This window comes from Lactuca sativa, chromosome 5 (assembly GCF_002870075.4).
Source record: "Lactuca sativa cultivar Salinas chromosome 5, Lsat_Salinas_v11, whole genome shotgun sequence".
Taxonomy (NCBI): Eukaryota; Viridiplantae; Streptophyta; class Magnoliopsida; order Asterales; family Asteraceae; genus Lactuca; species Lactuca sativa.
Genome location: NC_056627.2, coordinates 360,802,083 through 360,825,396, shown reverse-complemented (window position 1 = coordinate 360,825,396; position 23,314 = coordinate 360,802,083). Strand labels below are relative to the sequence as shown.

Below are 23,314 nucleotides of genomic sequence, written 5' to 3'. Positions count from 1 at the left end.
ATAATTATTTTCCTACCCCAATTCTCGCATAGATAACATGGCTGGACTCCATCCCCACAGCAACCAGTACCTTCCGAATGAGGTCATTGCTGGATGGTTTGAAGAAGAACCAGAGAATGATCATCCTATCCCTTTGAATGATCACCATGATGAAAATCTTTCGGACGATGCTAACTCCAAACCAGAGGTTGAGAACCTACCCCAGGCAGCTCCCGTTCCAATTCCTAACCCTCTTCCGGCTTTTCATGGCCTGACCCCTGAGTGGGTGGAATGCTTGGAAACATGGAGCCAAGGACAAGATCAGCCCATGCCATTTAATGGCGACCGAAACTTTTATGACCTGAGCAATGGGGGCTCAGTAGACAAAATCTTGCCAATCTTGGTCCGCAGAGTGGCCCGAAATGAGATTCAAGGCAGGACAACCCTACATCAGATTACCGAAGTTGTCGCCGATGCTAGAATGCATACCCTCCGCACCATTCGTCTAGAAGATGCTCGCGAGAGATCAGAGAGACACCATGAAACCCTGCTGCAAGCACTGGCTGAATCACGAGCCGAAGTCATAGAGCTCAGAGTACGCCAGAGGTACGAAAGACACCTACTTGACGTGGAACGTCAACTGGCTGAACTGAGAGTTCACCAGAGGGATGACCGTCGCCAGTAGTAGACACTTTACTTTATTTTCCTTATTAAAAGGAATTGTTTTTCTATCTATTCCCGATGTGGCATTTTCTATGAAATTATCTTGTACCATAAGTACTTTGGTTAGGTCTTTATGCTATCAAGAACTATCTTCTCTGGATATGATGTAAGACCTTTACAAGGTCATTTTCCCGAACCTTTACGTCGTGAATATCAAAGATATAGACAGCCGGCTAACTTATGTGTCATTCTTTATTCAAGTACTCTTATCATACTTTCATTGGAGTCTATCTGAAACATGCTTTAGTCAAGTCATTGGACTATAGCAAGTTAGATCTGGAGACATTTCCAATTCTCTTTCAGTGGTTGGATCTTGTTATTCACCAACCAACAATACCTCGGCTTGAACGACAAACGTCTTGAGACCATTCTACGAACTTACTTCCACCTGTTACTAGGACTGCATCATAGGGATGTAGGTCAACCCTTCATAAACACACCTCCACTCAGTACTAGGACTACATTATAGAGATGTAGGTCAAACCTTCGCGAACATACTTCCATTCCGTGCTAGGACTGCATCATAGGGATGTAGGTCAAACTTTCGAGAACATAGTCTTACTCTTTACTTGAACAATCGAAGTACCCCTAGGGCCAACCAGAATCGCTCACAAAATCCTTATCTTTCGTGTTACAGAATCATGTCGTCATTCGGAAGCAATCAGTCGAGCGACGAAACCTCCGCCTTTCCTATGGACGACGCTACCTTCCAAACCGCAGTTACAACTATCGTGATGGCTGCCGTGATAGCTGTCCTTGCGCACCATAGCACTATCAGCACAAGCAATGTTGATGTTGGGATTGAAGATTCCAATCGTAGTATCAATCCAGGAAGTCATCAAACGGTAACAGCCACAGGCTCGCAAAGCCGAAAAACAAAGAACAAGAAACGGAAGCGTCAAGCCCAAAAGGAACGCAAGAAATCCCAAAAACTTTCCATACAACAACAACAAGTGGAAACCCCTGCCATCCCCGTACCGAGCAGGCCATACGAGGGAAAACTCCTGAAGTGTGATAAGTGTAGTTTCCATCATCATGGGGCTTGCCATGAGATGCAATGTTACAATTGCCTAAAAATAGGGCACCATGCTCGTTGCTGTGGAACACCGACACGACCCATCACTCAAGTCCCTTTCATCGGGACCAACCCTACTCACGAGAGTAGTGATAAAGCCGAACGCTTTAGGAAGCAATTTCCAAAGTGGAGTAATGAGGAAGGCACTCGTGTCCACATAACACTGGCTAAACACTTCACTTCCACCACCAATGTTGGTGTTGTCCAGATACGTCACCAATGCGGTGAAATTGGACACTTCAAGAAAGATTGCCCGATAGCGAAGAACTCGGGTGCAGATGGGAAGATTCTTAGGATCACGGCTGCAGGAGAAACTACGTCGGACCCCTCGTTAATGTAATTTAGGCGTTTCGTTGTAACAGACTTATAAACTATCCAAAACTAGTGCAACTAGAGTCTTACCTTTTGCGAGATCCTGTCTGTATACGGATGCTTGTGCTGCGTATACTTGTCTTTTGTAGTATACCTTATTCGCAGCAATGGTCTTGTCGTAAGTCTAAAGTATTGTAACTCTATTGATGGTTGCACGGTTGTGTTTTGTCTGTAAACGTCTTATGTTCAAATCTAATGTCTTTAAGTTTCAGTATGATTTCGACATTATCATACGACTCAATTCAATTTGATCCTCACAAAAATAGCTTCATACGTACGTCTCCTTATCAGCAAACGTCTTTTTAGCGAAACCGTCATATCAGAACACCGAAGTACTCATGCCAGGAGTACCTCATAGTTCCTTTCTTTCCGAAGAAACCCCCGAAGTACCACTCGTGCAATACTTCAAGTTTAATCCAAGGATTCATGCGGTTGATCTATCACTGAGGAATGTATACATAAGAGTGATATATAATCAAGGTTCTATAGGTTTAGAATTGATGATTCCGCTTTAACTTCTTTTTCCTCGAAAGGATGTGAGCTTAAAGAAGAATCAGTTATTCGACTACCTTTTCAATCTTAATTATATACGACTCGTATACACGAGATTGTGATTGTGAAAACATGTATGAATTCTAATATGAACTTCAGGATGGAGAACTGCCTAAGCCTACGAGTAATCGCATCGTCATGAGAACAAACTTAGAACCCAGTACGACTCCTTTAAACAGATTGCCCTATAGCCTAAACACCTCTGGAGATACAAGAACAGCCCGGACAACTTAACGAACTACACAGAAAAAGAATTAGAAGACTAGGCTTCTCACCCTGGAGAACTCCGGTCTTATTCTTCGAGAGATCGACATATGGCATCGTGTGTACCTCGGATATCGAGGACTCCGTCAAGATTTTTCATTAGAAATCGTTATCTTTGCCTCGCATAGATGAAATGGTTGAGCAAACGCAAGGAAAGAATTACCTTTAGAAATGGATCTGAGATCCGAATATCACCAGTTCAAGTGTTAGGGAAGGATATCCAGAAGACTATCTTCCGAACTCGATGCGGACACTTCGAGTCCGTAGTGATACCCTTCAGATAGGACCAATACGCCCATAGTTTTCATGAGCTAAATGAGTAGGGTACGTCTTTGTTACTTGGATCAGTTCGTCATTTCTCCATGTAATGACTTACTTATCTACCCTCGTAGTAAAAAGAAACCCATGGAAACATTACCTTCAGAGGTACTTTTCGCAAAGTTCTCTAGGCACGAGTTTTGAAATTGAAGAGTCAAATTTCTATGACACACTGTTAGTGAGGTGGGACATTTTGAGTACTCTTACAATTTGTCAAAACCGTTGAGAAATTTGTCGACACATGAGACGCCGACAGACATTCGCCAAATTCTAGGTCTTACAGACCTACTGTCATAGTTCATTCAGAACTCCTCGCAAATTACAGAAACTTGTACGACTTTAACCACCTCATAGCTCTAATCGCATCCTGAGTACCATCAAATGTCGGGGGCTTGGTGTTATCGAAGTCCCGGTACTGGAAACCCCGTCTAGCTCCACCTCCTCCTACCGCTGTTTACAGCTGATGCAGCTGCGACGGCAGCCGTCTCTGCAAGAATGATGCTATTAATGCAATGGATGATGTTGTTGCTTGTTACAAAAACAGGTTCAGGGAAGATGGTGCTCGATCAAGACGCATCTTTCATTTTGATTTATGCTTTAGTGTTTATCAGAATCTGACAGAACACACTTGTAAAATAATTATATTATTAATGCAATGGATGATGTTGTTGCTTGTTTACTAATTTTCATTGTTGTGATACTATACATGACTTCCTCCGCCCCAGAATGTTTCCGCCGTTCTTGGTTTTGGGGTGTGACAGGTTGTGGCTTCCTTGCTACGCGTATGAGTCCTGTGCTTTCAGTAGTACGGACCCATACTACCTTCCACACCTACCCATATTTGTCTCAAGTATCACCACAACACCCTAACAACATACATATCATAGCTAGCGCACAACCCTCATTCCTAAAGGAATGCTAAACTATCGCACGACTGGCCTCACGGTCTCTCACTACCCATCCATCCATGAAACTTCCATCAACCCTGCAGTGCTAGTGTATGCTAGCCATACATAACACTGGACCCTATAGACTTTCAAATATCCGATCCTACCCTAAGGTCGAATTAAACATTCTCAGGCTATAAGATTTTGATTATATACGACCATGATGCATACACAAGTAACTACAATAATGATGTCAATCTCATATAAGGAAAACCCTAGGCTAGCAGGCATCATGTAATCAGACAATTCTATCATGCAATTCCTGAAGATCCCTATCCTAGTGCTAGCATGCTGTTTTAACATACCACATAATCAAATAACTGTATGGTATTTTGGGGTCCATTTACTGGCTTCGGCTGATCATACGCCCTGCCTCCTCCTGTACTTATTTTGAAAACCATTTTAGAAATCATTTTGGAAACCTTCCCTTGATTTGAGACTGGACTCACACGAATGTTCCTCCAATTCACTCAAACCAAGGCTCTGATACCAACTTGTAACACCCATTAAAATTCAAGCCAATTTTAAAATTTAAAAATGCTTTTCAAATTCAATAGTTATTACAAAACATGTTTCCAAACTATTTATATCAGAGTATCCTAGAAACAAAATCATCAAAACGAGGAGCGATACGATCACGCATTTACCTTGCCACGATCACCTGATGTACCTGAAACAACAAATTGAAACTGTAATCCTGGAAGCTTAGTGAGCTCCCCCAAAATACTGATACCCATACAATCCACATAACCATATCAGCAACATCATAACATAACAAATTGAACAGCATGTAATGGGTCCATAACTTAATAGACTGGATGACCCCCTGGCCTACAGTGTGAGTCTGGATTGCTTCCGGCCCACAGCTCACATATGGCTTGCCATCGAGCCCACAGTACGAGTCTCCCTTAGCCCGTAACTGGAATGCTCCCAGGTTTGTTGGATTACCGCACGAAGCAGTCTCACCTCAACCCATCCCACATAACATATCAACATATAATGACATAACTACTGAGCATGCGGATAACATATAATAACACAGGTAGTCCTACATGCCCACCTAACTGGCATAACCACTAACATGCAACGCTAACTCACACTCAACATCTAACACTGCTAGGATCACATATCCAATGAGCCGACCTTGGTGCCTTAGACGCCTTAGTATAGTAAGGATAACTCACCTCACAAATGTCGACTCTGTAGATAAACTCCAACTCTCAGATCACTGCCACAAACTCCACCACCTATTATCATAATATAACCATACTCGTAAGTTCCCAACCTTTCAAGGTACCCCATAAGTTAACTAGTCAACCCCTGGTCAAAGTAAAAGTCAACAGTCAAGGTCAACAGTCCGTGTTGACCTTGACTCGCCGAGTATCCTCGACTACTTGTCGAGTTCCTTGACTACTCATCCACTCGTCGAGCTCCTAAGGTTCGCGATCGAAGCTCTAAGGCCACTCGTCGGGCTTTTCCTCCTTGCAACTCGACAAGTTCACACACATCCATCAATTGGGGGAACCTTAACCGACTCGCCGAGTTGTTCATCCAAGTCGTCGAGTCTATGACAATCTTCATCGGACTCGCCGAGTTGTTCATCCAACCCGTCGAGTTCGATGCCCATCTTTATATGACTCGCCGAGTCGACTGTGCGACTCGTCGAGTCCCTTCAGTCCCTTAACCATGTAGACACTTTTTAAGCCATGCCAAGGCCCCAAATTGCAGATCCAACTTCCCTAGGCTTGCTTGTCACGTAAATTTGCAAACTTTACGTTCATGCATGGTTAAAAAGGCTCTAAATGACAAATCTAAGCTTACAAAGGGGCTTTACACTCAAGGGAGGCTTCATATGTGACCAAGCTCGAACTTTATGAACCTAAAACCCAAGAAGGGTCCAGATCTGAAGTTACATCTTCAGATCTAGCTCATACACCACAATATCATCATACCCAAGCCAAAATAACCCTAAATCTCACCCAAAAGATGTCTAGAAAGAAATGAGGTAAAGGTGGCGACTTGATACCTTTAAATGATGCTAACAGAGGTAGATTTCTGATTCCCCACACTTTCTTTGCTACTAGCCTCTTGCATGTTGGGTTTTGAGCATTCTAACACTCCTAAGTGTACATGCAACCCTAAATACCTTGGATCTATATTTTCTCTATTATACATACAAATACGAATATCCAAGGTATTACCCTATCTAGCATACAATCTTTTGATACTTGGGTAATATAACAAGTTAGAATACATACCTTTTTGATGTAACTTGTCTTCATGAAGCTTGAGTGCCTAGTTACCGAAGTGTGACACCTCAAATGGTTCACACAACACCATGAACACTTGGAATAACCTTGAGAATAAGGATACTTTGGTTCTCTCTGGTGAAATCGGCCTTGCCCTTTTTTGTACACACACTAGTCCACATTTCACCAACCAAGGACATCTTTATATAGTGTGGAGATTAAGGTTAAACCCTAATACCCATGACCTTTCATTTCATATGATCCATGGATTAAACACTCCGTGGACTATCCATGAAAGCTTAGCCCAACCTAAATGAACTTGGCCCATCACACACATATATCTTAGAGTCCATATTTAATTAGTTCCTTTTGATCACTTAATTAAATACAAATTAATTCCCGATCAATACTAATTAAATAATATGATTATATATTAATATATTAGAACTTATAATATATTTATATAAATCACTAGTATCCTTTTTCCTCATCTTGTCAATCCAATTGTCCCGATGCCATGCAACCCAAATGGACCATGCCGGGTCAGGTCAAGTCTTACCAATTATAGTTATGGACTTAGACATTAATCCAACATTGCCCTCCAAGCTCTTCTTTCCAAGGATTCCCTTTCCAAAGCTTAAAACACACAAGAACGAATCACCACACAAATTAGGGTTTTCGTGACTCACAAGGGGCTGTAAAGAGGCCAAAGGAGGCATATGATTCTTTAAATAGGGTGCAAAACTCCGGGATTTAGGGTTTCATCTGCCAGCTCCTACTCGTTGAGTCCCTTCTTGGACTCGATGGTAGGTCACTAAAACACGTGGACCAACCCGCCGCTACTCGACGAGTAGAGCAACCAACTCGTTGAGTAGACCCAAAGACCAAAAAGATTCAACATAATTCAATACCTGAGAATCGAGGCGTTACAATAAAGATGATGAATCCATGTTTCTTTCTTACGACATCTTGTGGTGCTTATGGAAAGATAATTGATATGTTGGGATTGATTTAAATGATCGATATAGTAATTATAATATCCTCTTCTTCGATGTGTGCTTATTAATTTTACAGAGTCAAACTTAAAACTTTTCAAATTCAAATTTCGATCTTGTTGGGATTTCAAAAATCAAATTTTTACATTTATATTTTGTATAGATTAACCTGAAAGGCATGGATGGGATTCAGGGGCCGGTTCACTTGGGGACTAGTTGTTGTTTCAATCGATGAGTTATGTATGGATATGATCCTACATTTTAACGAAGGTTGATTTAGAACCAAACTCTTTGTTTTTGAAAGGTAATGATGATGATAGAGAGTTGCAAATGTTAACCTTTCGAAGCAAGCAATACATGATATTAGATGTGGTTATGAAGATAAAACCGACTGGGGTAAAGAGGTAATTTCACCCTTCTGGATTCCCAAATATTGTTGTACATGGTCACCGAAAAAGCAATAATCTTGTTCTTAGTTGTTTTGTGTATAAGTAGATTGGATGGATTTATGGGTGTGTGACAGAAGATATTTTAACTGGATTCAAGATGTCGTGGCATGTTTGTGCCACCACCATTGCTAGAAGATATCGAACTTCATCATCCTTCGGCTACCTCCTACTCTAGGGTTTTATTTTTTTTTTCAAAAACGGTTTGAAGAATAATGATTTCATTTTGATTTCTGCGTTTTTTCAGTCCGAAAAACGATTTTAGATTCATGAGTGTGGATGTTTATTTTGTAAAACAAACCTAAAAAATGGAGTGTCTTGACTGCATGTTCTTGAGAGAGAGAGAGAGAGAGAGAGAGAGAGAGAGAGAGAGAGTAACATTTCATTAAATGACATGGCAAGGGGTAACCACGTTACCCCTTTATATCTTACAAAATGGCCAAATAGACCCAACAATGTACTTTATTCCCTTAAAAAGCAAGAAATTAAGTTAATGGTGTGATTCAACCAAAACCAAAAACATTGTAGGACTATTGTGTTATTATTATTATTTTTTTCTTCTTATATACATTTGAACCGTAAACCAAAAGATCAAATTGCCCTTATTGGATTTGGATTTGGATTTGCACGTATTGTTGCTTTATGGGTCTTGCTTACACCTCGTTCCCAAGTTCATTTTAAGGAGAGAAAAGAAAAGAAATGAGTGGAACTGAGAGGAAAGTTAAACAAATTGGTGTTCCTGAGTTTCATTAAAGGAAGGAAATGGAAGGATCACTTTCCCTCCTAACCTTCCTTCCAATTTGGAAGGATTTGAAGAGAAAGAACAATATGTTTAATTTTCCTTCCACTTCTCTCCAACTCGGGAACACAAAAGACGAATTCTGTTTCCTTTCTTTTCTCTCCTTACTTTATTTTCTCTTCTCTTATCTTTTCTACAGCTCGGGAACGGGGTGTTAATGTAGTCACGATATATGCTTACTTTTTTTTTTTTTTAAGATTTTAAAGATTACTATATATGGCTCTTTCTTTTTTGACTTGATGGGTTAAGCACCCTATTAACAAATATTGTGGCTCTCTCTCTCTCTCTCTCTCTCTCTCTCTATATATATATATATATATATATATATATATATATATATATATATATATATATATATTATTAAACATATTGCCTATTTCTTGAAAATTAAGAGGTACAATACCTACTGCATAATTTACAATAATATTATGTACATGATATACCTATTACACGGTATATTACCCTAATCTCGCACACGACAACCGCCATCAAACCAAATCTCATCTTTCTCTCTTTATCTCTTCACCCTCACGACGTAACGTGTTCTTCCCTGACTCCCGGCAACATCACACACGAGCAGCGTACCACCACCTGTCTCCACCAAAGACAGAATCGATGCCCTGGAAGTCCACCTTTTCCGTCACCGGTGTCTGCCACTTCTACCTTCTATCAAGACGAGTAACCCTAACCCTATCCCGCTGCCACGATCAACCACCCTCTGGTCAATGCCGCGGCCCTGGAAGTCAACCTTTTCGTTCGATTCTTAGCAAACCACAACGATCTTTTGGGAGTATAAACCCTCGATAATAGGTACACATTCAACTCTAATCACACGTTCCTAATAATATTCAAATCCATGACTTTTGCTAAATTCTTCAATTTGGGTTGGTTAATTTATGGGTTTAGTTTGTTGGAGGTTATATTATGTAGAAAAGCATGCAGATGAGGCTATTAACAACCTTTTAAACACCAATTTCTGATTTGTTCATCTTAAACTTAACCAGGGAAAAAAGAAGTGATGTATGATGGATCTACCTTGCTTTTCTACCATGGTGCGTTAAGTCTGTAAATTTACCCCAGTGTCCAATTTCCATTCCTCCCATTTACAGGTTAATGATGAAGTAAATAGATAGGAAAGGAACAGTAAAAATCCATGGAAAATAATGGTTGATGTGAAGGTGCCCTTAGCATATTGTGGATGATCCATATGCAAACGATTCAACAAGCATGGGGATGACAATTCCAATATTCCATCCTTCTAATCTCAAAGTAACCAATCCCAACATTAATAGACCCAATTCCAACCATATCAAGCTCTTTGGGTTAGTTCATTCTTTTCTTTGTCTAATCTCTTAAAGATTATGTTTATGTTGATAATGAATTTTGTTAATTTTGATTTTTTTTTTGTCAAATGTCTTAAAGATTGTCTTTTTTTCTCAGCCATTACCTGGTCTTTCTTTCCAACAAATGAAGCCTGATTATGTTCTAAATAGTAAGTTAGTAAGATTTTATTGTTCACTTTCGTTATCTTCACAACAAAGATGGCGTAGTTGTGATCATTTTGATGATAATCACCAAGTAATGCAAAGGCTATAAAATAGAATACATAATGCAAAGATGGCATAGTTTGTGTCTTTAATTTGTTTGTTCCGGGTTATCCTGATGTTCATTTTGAGTTTTCCGTGTCTTTTTATATGTTTTTATGTTGGATGTGTGGGTGTTGATGATTTTTCATTGTAGAAAAGAAACCAGGGGCTTTGTTCGATGTTGGTTTCCAGGTTTGTTTTTTGTTTTCTAATAGGAACCTTTTAGGTTTGAGTGAGTTATCTATGTCTTTTTGTACAATGTTGGTTCCCAGCTTTGTTGCTTTTGTTGTCAATTTGATATTTTTTTTGCAAGTTTATCCTTTAAACATATCCATGCTTAGTAAAGTATTTTTGAAATAACGTGCTCTTGATCAGCTCCGTATAAGGAATCCCTACGTATCCCAAGCCATGTTCAGACAAAGAAATATGTTGAAGTTATGGATGCATTCTCTTTTTGAGGTAATTTAAAATAGATGCATCCTGTTATTCAGTAAGGAGTTAGAGTTGTCTATTCAAAGCTTCTTTCATGTTATCTTGGTTTGTCATAATGAACAACTGGTTCATGTATTTCTCTTTTGAGGTTTTTGTGGGTTTTTTTATTGAAATGGACAAAGATGCATTAAATCAACCTTTATTTGATATCTTGAAAAAACACATTTTCAACAAATTTGGTCTTTTGTGACTTTGAATGTTAAAAATCCATTAGGTTCTGAGGTATGATTAGCTTATTTTGTGTTAGGTTGGTTTATGAAAGTTTGTATTTAAATTGCAGGATGTACGTTGACTATTTTCAATATTGGGATGGACTTTTGGATTAAACTGATCATTGAATGAAGAATCACAGAAGCATATCACTTTAATTATTTGTCTCCCAAGTTTATTTTCTTCTTTTGTCCTCTTTATTTTTTATCAACTTTACATCTGATGGAGAAATATCATTTTTTATTGCAAGCGATTAAAATGAAAAGCTTCATCATTTTGTCCTCTTTGTACTTTGAAATCAAAAGTTTATTATTTTATTATATTGTTATAAATGAATGATATTACTTGCAATTATCCAGTTATTGCTTTAAAAAATAATGGTTTACTAAGAAAAAAAAGATTGAGAGTATGATGTTGTAATAGAAATAGATTGATGTAGGATATCATGGTTTCTTGCATTTAACCCTCTGTTTATGTTCTTTTATGGAATTGTAGATTTCTAGGCTAAGATAAACAAAATGCCATAATTTATTTTTAAGTTTTTGTTTTTAACCTATGTGTTGCTGGGAAGGAGAATTAAGGTACATTGATTTAATAAATTTTAGTTTTTATACTTTTTTAGTTGATATATTCAAATTGTGCAGCTCTGTTTTTTTTTACTGTCCCAAATTGATAGTATTTACCATTAATGTAGAGTATATAAGATATGGTTGGCGTTAATAATCCATAATTTATATTGGTTTGGTGTTCAGGAAGAAATGTGTACCCTCCGCTACTACTTATCACATGGTGAGAGGGATCTAATCCCAAAGATGCTTCTTATCATTCCAATAAGCCAATAAATAGCGGAGAAAAAACTTGAACACTTAAATATCAAGCCCTTCAATTTTTTTATATGTAATAAGTTGTTTTTGAACACTTAAATATCAAGTCCTTACATTGCAACTTTATTTCTGTCACTTTATATGTGATTGGTTATCATTCTAAAGGATGCTTTCGAAAAGTTATGAACACAGTTTTTTCCTTGAACCCTCATTGTGGAATGTGGATGCCCTTAGTATCACATTTGTATAAACGTTACATATTTTACTCTACAAGATTTTTATGTACTCAACGTTTTGGGCTATGGTTTGTTACGAAAAAGCTGCCTTCTTACAGAAATACAAAAAAAGTATTTCATTTGCATGAATGTTTGCTCTTTTGAACAAAATAAGTCAGGTACGACTCGGTTTTTACTTCAATATCTTTTCATTTTTTTTATTATATACAAGTTAAATGGAATGATATGCTTTTTGGTAGTAGAAAACAAAATTTTGTAATAGCAACTTGGTGATTGTAACTATCTATTGTATTTTATTATTTACTAAACTATAAAATATGTATATTGCTTAGAAGCTGACCACTTGAAAAGAAATAATAAGGCTTTGCCCCTTTACCAAAAATAATATTCCTTTTGTTTGTTATAAATTCAGTATTTTTTCTAACTTTTAAATTGTATTTACTTTTTTCTTTGAGATATAACCTATTAAAGAATCAAAATTTAAACTATTTTCTTAACAAGTTCAGCATTAAAATGGAAAAGGCGATTAATAGGGATGAGCATGAGTATTATATTTTTTTGATTTACGTTTATACAACATTTTTTAAATATTTTTTTTACATCAAAATAGAAATAGTAAAAGAAAAGGTGGCTTACAGAAATGGGTTCGATGATCATTGTGTTTGACACACCTAATATACTAAATTCCATATATTCGAATTTTCAGACATAGATTCGGATACTAAAATGGTATTATCTGAATTTTCGGATATCCGGTTTTGAACACCTCTAAATTATTTTATATCGGACAGTCAGACTCATTATTCAACATTAATATAATTTATATTATATTGCTTGCATATTATTTATTTATAATTTTTTTTCAAATGTTAACTAAATTTTGGTTCAAAATAACATAATCTAATGTATAATAATTTTATTTAAAAAAATGGACTTGATTCCAACAAATAAGATATAGTTGTCATTTCAATTATTCTTATCCAAAATATTTAACTATAAAGGTATTGCCCTTAAAGGTAAGTCTATAAATGAAGGCCGATTAACAATTTAAATGCAGCGAAGTTTATACATTAAATGTGATGTATAAAAAATTGTTGCACAATTAATAATCCACAATCAATTATGTAATAAATTATTTTGCAAAAGAACTAATCCTCCCTCGAAACTAATTTTTGAAAACATTATTCGCCCCCGTCGCTTGGCGCGGGTAAACGGCTAGTATATATATATATATATATATATATATATATATATATATATATATATATATATATATATATATATATATATATATATATATATATATATATATATATATATATATATATATATATATATATATATATATATATATATATGAGGTGAGTATGTTATAGACAAACTTGCGGTTCTCCTAGGTGTATTTGAGCTTGTTGGCATTTCGTTCTCAACATTTGGTACTCTTATTCCACTTGTATAGTAATATTGACTTTTCTAATTTGAAATCATTTTTTTTTAAATATTAAGATTTTTTTCCAGTGTTTTGTCTATCATTATTTGTTATTCAAACCCGATAGGTAAAATATATTCTTTTTCATAAGTTTAGGGACAATAAAATGTGATTTTTTTAAAAGTTTTGAAGATCGGGTTTGGCCATACCAAAACCACTAATGCATCAAATTTCAATAGAACTCTACAGTAAACATGTTTACTTAGTTGAGAGTAAAACTAAAAGATTCTTTTATAATTTTGTCTCATTGCTTTACAGGGAAGAGTTAATTCAAATCATTAACAAGTCATTATCTGATGTTATAGTCAATGATTTATGACAAACTCAAAATTGTAAATGTAACAAGTTCAACCCTAGGCCATGATATGTTTATGTAACATCTAGAGGTGAACAAATCCAAACCAAGAAACCGAGAAACCGATTAAATCCGACGAAACTGAAACCAAAAAAACCGAAACCGAAGCAAAACCGGTGTTTAAGGTTTGAATTTTTTAATATAGACTTAGGTTATTATGACTAATTATTATGTAGATGTAGGAATGATTATGGATCAATCATTTTAGTTATTTTAAGAAAGTCATTTATCCATATTATTAAACTAAAAAATAAAATAATACAATTTAATTAAAGGAAGTGTAAAATTATACATTTCCATTACTTTCAAATTAGGAAACACAAATTTAAAAAATGAATTTTTGGATTTTAGGGTATTTTTTATTATGTTAATTTTGTATTTTGATTTTTTTTTTAATTAATTTTGTTAGAATGTATGTTCTGACATATTGCATATTTTGACAGAATACATATTTTGATTGAATGAACATATTAAAAAATATCAAAATTTTGAGTCTTGAGTTGAAGAATAAGAACATTTATAAAAAATAATCATCTATTTGTAACAATATTCAAGAAACTAGTGTCCAAATATAAACAAATAAAATAAATTTATAGTCACATTCTATAAAAATATAATGTCATTTTTGAAATATTTGTCACATTCTACAAGCATACAATGTTTTATTTTATAGTAAGTCATTTTGAAAGAATCTTCATTCACATTATTGGTGTGATAAATCTCAATTGTCATCAAATTGTCTCTTAATTTTCACCTATAATTGTTGTTCTAAGCAACATTGCTACCTTTTGAGTGGTCATGAAACAAAACACATACAAATAATGAAGTTCATGAATGTAAACACATACAACTCTTAACAAATAAGATGTAGAAATATTGGACCTTCTATGCAAAAATTGACTTAAGAAAGAACAAAACAAGTAATTTTTCTTGTTAATAGTACTTGCGGCATCAAGATTTCTGCAACAAAACTTTTCGTAGCATTATGACATGAAAAAAACAATTGTTATTAAAAAAATGGCAGCATTTTGTATAAAAAACTTAACATTTATAACATTTTGTATAAAAACTTCACTTGTACCAAGTAAGAATAATAAACGTGATATTGATGGGGGTAGGAACAATCTGAATAGGCATAAAAAACGGTCTTCTTGATGAAGTCCAAACTATCTGCCCCTCATAGGTTTCGCCAGTTCCACCAATATTACTCTACCATCAAGATGCTGCAAAAACAAGTCAATTTATGAATGCTTTTTTTTTATAATTTCACTCAAGAAAAAGGATTTTAAATTTATTATCTTAAAATTATGTTAAATTAAGAGTAAAGAAAAAAAAACCCAAAAACCTTAACATCCATGGTTTCTATGGCACACATGGCATCTTCTTGATTTGTGTATTGAACAAATCGTATACTCTTTTGATTTATTTGTATTTCCATCCTTTAATTACACATAATTCGAAAGTTGGAATATATATATACATAAAATGAATCCAAAATCTAATATTAGAGATGGAGAGAGAATGAATTGCATGATAACCTAATTTGTATGAATTTCTGGAACGATGCAACTCTGAATTTGATAAAAAAAAAAATTTAACAGATGTGATTTTGAATACCATCGGTGTAAATTAAGAAGATATCGAAGAGATAGAGCACATATAAATTCAAATGTCGATACACAATTGTACATATATTTGTACAGATTGAGCAGATGCAACTTACTTCTTACAATGATTTTGCTAGCTAGAGGGTATTTGATGAAACAAGCACATAGTTTGGAGGATTTGAGATTAAGTGAACGATTTAGAAATGAAGATGATGATGTTGTTACGATTGTGGGTCTAATGAAGCATCCACTTGTTGATATTGTCACAACGAATTCAGCAATACCTGGATTTTATTAAGAGACTGATGTCAACAGGGTTTAATGGAAAAAAGGATCGATGAGTTTTTAGGGTTGAGAAACTAATTCCCCCGATTTAAATATATTAAATGTTATAAATATTTACCATAATTAAGTGTGCTAAGATTACTATTATACCCTTAATCAAAATTTTGAAATGATTGGCCCACAATCATTTCTATATCCACACAATAATTAGTTAGAATATTTGAGCGTACACACAAATATATATATATATATATATATATATATATATATATATATATATATATATATATATATATATATATATATATATATATATATATATATATATATATATATATATATATATATCGGCACAAAATTGCACTATCTCTTTGTATTGGTGGTGGATTAGGAATACTCCAGGAATTTATTGGACTAACCAATGTTGTCATCTCCTCTCACAAACGTGCTCTTCTCCCGCCAGAATTGACGTCATCTTGTTAATCTATGCTTACGGGCTCTTCTCTTTGTATTGAAGGTGGGATAATAATGTTAAGTATTTGGAAAGTGGTGTTTTTTTAAAGTTCCTTCGGCACCCAAAAGATATGGGTTCTCCTGTCCTGCTATGTACAAACAAATGTGGTCGTAAGAATCATGTGTTTTTTTTGAAGCATTCAACTTCTTCTTTATTTCTCGAAAATGGGTTAAAACCCAAAATCCATGGGTTTAAACCCATAACTCATGAGTTTATAGGTTGATCCCAAAAAACCGGAAAACCGCCTCTGGAACCCAAGAAACGGAACCAACTAGAAACCGACCCTATTGGATTCTAAAAACCAGAAACCAACCATTTATGGGTTGGGTTCGGTTTGGGTCCAAACTCGAAATCGAACCATGCACAACTCTAGTAACATCAATGAATGTTTTTCTTGTTGTTTGAATAAGTTTGAGTTGTTTTTTACTAGTTTTCGTAAATTACGTATATAGATATTATGTCGGAGATGATCGATATAGTTTTTATAAATGAGTGTATATATTAATGTGATAATATCATGTCATCTAGTTAATAAGTCTCTTAAATTTATTATAGGTAACCAAATGATGCTTATACATATAGCATATGAAGCAGTATTTGGTTTTAACCAACGTGATGTCTGTTTTTTAGAAAAAACATTTTTAAGCGCTTATGTTTGCGAGCGGGAAAACGTCTAGGTCTATGCGTCAAAAGACCTGGATCAATATTTTCGGACGGGTAGACCTTTGTTGCATACCTTATTTAAAAAATAAAAAAGAATTACGTATATACTTTTGTTAAACTTTAAAATATCGTATTTATCCGACCTTAAATCTAAATATCATATTTATCATTTTTAATTTCTAAAATATAAAATATCGTATTTGCCCAAAAAAATAACTTAACATTTTTTAAAATTGTTTTAATCTGTTTTTATATTTTATAATCCTTTTAACTTTTAAAAAAATCGTATTTGCCCAAAAAAATAACTTAACATTTTTTAAAATTGTTTTAATCTGTTTTTATATTTTATAATCCTTTTAACTTTAAAAAAAATACAAATAAACTATATTGCCCTTGATAATAAAACTTTCTCACATATCTATGTTTTGATCATATTGCCCAAGGTATCTTAATTCCTAACCTCCCTGAACTCTAACACCCCGCTCCCGAGTTATAGTAAAGAAAAGAAGAGAAGAGAAAAGAAAGTAAGGAGAGAAAAGAAGAGAAGAGAAAAGAAAGTAAGGAGAGAAAAGAAGAGAAAAGAAAGGAAAAAGAAATTGTCATTTGTGCTCCCGAGTTGGAGAGAAATAGAAAGAAAGTTAAACATTTTGTTCTTTCTTTTCAAATCCTCCCAAATCGGGAGGAAAGGGAGGAGGGAAAGTTTTCCTTCCATTTCCTTCCCCTTCCTTCCTTTAATGAAACTCGGGAGCACAATTCTCTCTTGATTTCCTCTCATTTCCTCTCATTTCCTTTCTTTTCTCTCTTTAAGTTGAACTCGGAGCGGGGTGTAAAAGCGTATCAAGGAGAAGACGATGCACGACCACGGTTGTTGATAATACCACAGACGTCATTCCAAATTCGCTTGTGGTTAAATCGGCCTCAATTCTTGATTCTCTGGTGAGTATAGCAATGGTAATTAGGTTGAATCTTGTTCATTGATTCCAACAACTTTACAAGATCACAGAAGTTACTTGACTTGTCTCAACGATTTCGTCAATGGAAGTCAGTTTCCCCTCAATTGGTCAATCCAACCAATCCGAATTATCCAAAAGACCCAACCGAGCTGCAGTTCTGATATGTATACTCGAGGAAGGAGATGATATCTATGTTATTTTAACCCAGCAATCATTGAAGCTGTCGGCTCATTCTAGTAAAGAAAGTCATGCATTTTAGTTGTTCGATGAAATGCCTGAATGAAGTTGAAACCTTGATATATGCTGCTTACCCTGAGCAAGAACGGGGAGTTCCAAAATCGATACCGGATGACTGGATTAATCAGATTCTATGGTTCTTTGCACATTATTCATTTCCATGCAAAATATAGATATAGGTGTCGAATTGAATCAGTAAATCAATACATAATAAAGGAAAAATAAGTTTTTTGGGCCTTTTAGATGAAATAAACATGGATCAAGAAAGAAGTTTTACTCCAGAAATATCAAGAACCAATGAAGTTTTAAGAACTTTTTTGACAATTTAGATGGAAAGGAATTGGCTTGTTTGTGCAATGTACTTTCATTGTTTCAATAACTTTGTATTATGATCAAGTAATCATTCGTAACATACAAAAATTCATGAGTTTTATTGTGGGTTATGCAATTTCCCCTTTTGATGCAATCAATTTGGTTGATCAACGAGATCATCTTTTTCTATGAATTTAACATTGGAACAACATATAGATATAGCAACAACTTTAATCTTTGAACCATAACAAAAAAATCCATCAGACTAAACCAGACAACAACACCCACAAAAAGGTATTACACTTTGGGAAAATATGGAAAATTAGCAATGAACTTCGATCTTAGAACCAAGAAATATCAGCTAATTAAATGATTATTACTTGTATGCGTATACATCAGTCATAAATAATCATGCTCAAATATGAAATTAGATTATTATAGATTTATAGTTGCTCGAAATGGGATCTATTTGTTGAAATTAGATGTTCATAGTTGCTGATTATCAGATACATTTGCTGAAAATGTGTATACTTTGCTGAAAATGTTGAAATTTGATGTTATATTTGCTGAAAATGTATATAATTTGCTGAAAATTTTGAAATCTGATGTTATATTTGCTAAAAATGTATATAGTTTGCTGAAAATGTTGAAATCTAATGTTATTGTTGCTGAAAATCATATTTTAACTGAATTAGATGTTCATAGTTGTTGAAAATCAGATTTAGTTGCTGAAAATGCGTATAATTTGCTGAAAATGTAAATAGTTTAGCTTGATGAGTCGTGTTGATGATAAAGATTGCACTTTCTACATGTTTAAGCCTCTTAAATGATAAAAAAAAAAAAAAATATATTGATTATTGAAAAAGGGGAAATTATCGACCGAGAAGGTGCATGTTACCTCTGTCTATTACTTGTGTTATGGACTTATGGGTTTGCAATGGAGTGAGATGTTTGGATAATTTACGATATTTCTGTAATGTAATAATGTATTATGGTTATTTTGATTCATTATATGATAAAATTGTTTATTAATGTCATCAAAATGATTATTTTCAAAGTCTTTTAAGTTAAAAAAAATCATTTATTTTTTAACAGTTTGCAGCCTTTAAAAAAACAAACAGGTGCAGATTGCAAACGTTTGCAATGTGGTCGCTATTGCATGCATTAGTTTAACCATAAGCCAAAATGCTAATTCGAGTTCAAGTGACAACAAAACTCAAGAGATGGACTCTTTCACATGACAAACTCCTGTTTTCCTCTCTCACCACCATCGTTGATTCTGATTATTCATCCAGCTCACGACACCAATGTCGATCATTATATCACTCACAAACAACACCGATTACGACCACCCATCATCGTCGTCTTCCTCCGAAGCTCCACCTGACCAATCGTTCTCGATTAGATTACCAACATATTCTAAAAACATTTATTGCTAGAAGGGCGATTCAGCCAGGTAGGCAGCTTCATGCACATCTTTGCTTAATTGGTCTTGGAAACGACACCATTTTATGTGGTAAACTTGTTGATTTGTACTGTTCTTGCAACCATGTGTCTAATGCCCACCTACTATTCGACAGAATTTCTAAACGAAATGTCTTTCTTTGGAACGTTTTGATTCGTGAGTATGCTTGGAACGGTCCTTACAATGCTGCGATTTCTCTATATTATGAAATGATCGATAACGGCGTTTTTCCTAATAATTATACTTTCACGTATGTTCTCAAAGCATGTTCGAATCTTAGTGCCATCGATGTGGGGCGGAATGTGCATGACCATATGGTGAGAACCGGATGGGAAATGGATGTTTTTGTGGGTGCAAGTTTAATCAATATGTATGCAAAATGTGGAAACGTGAGTAACGCACGCCAGGTGTTTGATAAAATACTCCAGCGAGATGTTGTCATATGGAACTCCATGCTTGCTGCATACGCTCAAAACAATCATCCTAAAGACTGTCTGGTTTTGTGCAGTGAAATGGCCTCAAAGATGGTGAGACCAATTGTTGCGACTCTTGTCACCACCATCTCCGCCGCTGCTGCCATGGCAGCCCTCCCACAAGGAAGAGAGCTTCATGGGTATAGCTGGAGACAAGGGTTTTACTTCCAAGATAAAGTAAAAACCGCACTTGTTGATATGTACGCCAAAAGTGGATACGTGAAGGTAGCCAGAAATCTCTTCAATCAATTATCAGAAAAACGTATTGCTTCTTGGAATGTCATGATTACAGGGTACGCAATGCATGGACATGCAACCGAAGCACTAAATTTGTTCGAAAAAATGACGTGTGAAGCCAATCCCGACCACATAACTTTTGTTGGTGTTCTCTCGGCTTGTAACCATGGTGGTTTACTAGAAAAAGGCCGAGAATATTTCGAATCAATGATCCATAATTACAAAATACAACCAACCGTTCAACACTATTCGTGTATCGTCGATCTAATTGGTCATTATGGCCGATTAGACGAAGCTTATAACATGATCAAGAATATGTCAGTTGGCCCAGACGCCGGCGTCTGGGGTGCACTGCTCCATTCCTGCAAATTCCATGGAAACATCGAGCTTGGTGAACTTGCGTTAGAGAAGTTGACTGAGCTCGAACCAGATGAACCTGGAAACTACGTGATCATGTCGAATATTTATGCGCAAGTAGGGCGGTATTCGGGGGTGGAAAAGCTTCGGGAGCTAATGACAAAACGGGAACTTAAAAAGGATGTCGCGTGTAGTTGGATTGAAGTCAACAATAAAGTCAACGCATTTCTTTCGGGGGATACGAGTCATCCTATGTCCGATGAGATAGATGCGGAATTGAAAAGGGTTGAAAAGTTGATGAGTGAAGCGGGATATGTTCCTAACACGACACCAGTGTTTCACGATGTGGATGATGATGAGAAGATGGGGATGGTGTGTAGGCATAGTGAGAGGCTAGCGATTGTGTTTGGGTTGATTAGTACACCACCTCATAGTAGACTTTTGATCACGAAAAATCTCCGGGTTTGTGAGGATTGTCATGTTGCAATTAAGTTTATATCTAGGATTACTAAGAGGGAGATTGTATGTAGAGATTTAAATCGATACCATCATTTTAAAGATGGTGTGTGTTCTTGTGGAGATTATTGGTGAGGGATCGTGGAGTAATGATTTTTACAAGTGCAATGATTATTTTGAAATTAAGTGGAAGTCTTTGTTTTATGAAAATCATATCTACAAGAGAATTGTTGTTACGTTTCATTTGACCTATAATTTGATAACAGTGTTTGCTTGTTTTTGCTGATGTTTGATTCATATGCGATTTAATAAAATATTTCGGTTGTTTCTTGGTGCCTTAATGTCCTCCCAAGCGTATTTGAGTTTGTTGGCATTTTGTTCTCTATAGTAAGTACTTTTATTCCACACACTAATATTACCGGTCTTCTAGCAAATGGTTTTTGACCCGGTGGAATCAAGGTGTTTGAAAAAAAGGGAAAATTTCATTATGTCCTTGTAAAAACTGAATATAACATCAATATCCTTATACTTTAATATTACGTGTATATCTCTAAAACTATAAAAATTACATCAATATCCAAAATCAAATTTTAATTAGAATTATACTAATTTATTATTATTTTTTTAATCTAATATTCAAAATTATATATTAGTTTACCAATTTACCATTTCCTAATTCAATCTCAAATTAAATCAAGTTAACCCTTTCTTAATTAAATCTCAAACTAAATCACATAACAGATTATACATTCCTATTTCTTAATTCGATTAAGGCCCCCTTATATAGGAATCATCTTCTTCGTTAGCGTATCTTGTCTCCACGCTAATCAGTTCGACAGGTCGCAACTTTTAATCACAATAGGTATGCCATATTGATTGAAATAATTGTAATTTGCATTAGATTAACTTTGCATTCGATTATTATTTGAGTTGGATTAATCTTGGTTAACAAAAAACAAAGTTTCTTCTCCATCTATTGTTATCGTTGCATCTTCTTAATCACAACAGGTCTGTCATCTTGTTTGAAGTAATTGTAATTTTCATTAGATTAACTTTGCATTCAATTAATTATGTATCTACGTTCGACTACTTTTGATTCACAAAACAATGTTTCTTCTCCATCTCTTGCTATTACTGCATTCGATTAATTTTGATGGATGATGAGATCAATACACTGAGATGGGAGATAGGTGATCACTCCCCGATAATTGAGTAAGTTTCTACAATAATTCTAAGAATCAAGCTTAAACTTAATTTAGACAAATACAATATTTTTATGTTTCCTATTTATTTCATTAATTGTTTTTTTTTTCTTTGTGGTTATCAGGCAAGTAACATGGAAATACAAGCTTAAACTGAAATATGGAGGCTTTTTTCGGCTTGCCAGGAACTCATGTAGGCAAGTGTATTGTTTTGGCTTTAGAAAAACTCTCTATATAGACATATTCTCATACAACTTGAATCAACTGGTTGAAGAGGTGAAAAAACATTATCCATCAAAAAACGATATTGTTTTGTCAATAGTCTTTATTGACAAGCATGCGAAAGAATAATGTTTTATTAAACTCGATTCTAATGAAAACTTCATGGTGATTCTTAACATGTATGAAGAGCACAGGAGAAAGAAGTAATAATTTATGTGACGACTGAAAAAAATTACATAATAAAGGGATAAACCGTCTAGTGTCCAAGATCAATTTATTTATGGACATACATGGTTGATCCACAACCATCAAGATGCTAACTTTATGGACTAAGGACCTCATAATAATCAAAAGAAGAAACTCCTAACTTCTAGAGTGGAAGGAATCCATTAGATCTCGACATATGACCAAAATGGGACC

At 35.1% G+C, this 23,314-nt stretch overlaps 1 protein-coding gene and 1 long non-coding RNA gene across 2 annotated transcripts; both read left to right on the top strand.

Moving 5' to 3' along the window:
* The first annotated feature begins 9,179 nt into the window (after window positions 1-9,179).
* On the top strand, window positions 9,180-11,348 carry LOC111902480 (uncharacterized). Its single transcript, XR_002853814.3, has 4 exons — window positions 9,180-9,529; window positions 9,724-10,041; window positions 10,160-10,764; window positions 11,078-11,348. It is a non-coding gene; the product is annotated as an uncharacterized LOC111902480 (long non-coding RNA).
* An 8,288-nt stretch (window positions 11,349-19,636) lies between these two features.
* Window positions 19,637-21,796, top strand: LOC111902481 (pentatricopeptide repeat-containing protein At4g21065). Its single transcript, XM_023898307.3, has one exon. It carries the CDS (start codon window positions 19,668-19,670, stop codon window positions 21,603-21,605), a length of 1,938 nt encoding a protein of 645 aa, XP_023754075.1. The 5' UTR covers window positions 19,637-19,667; the 3' UTR covers window positions 21,606-21,796.
* The last annotated feature ends 1,518 nt before the right edge of the window (window positions 21,797-23,314 follow it).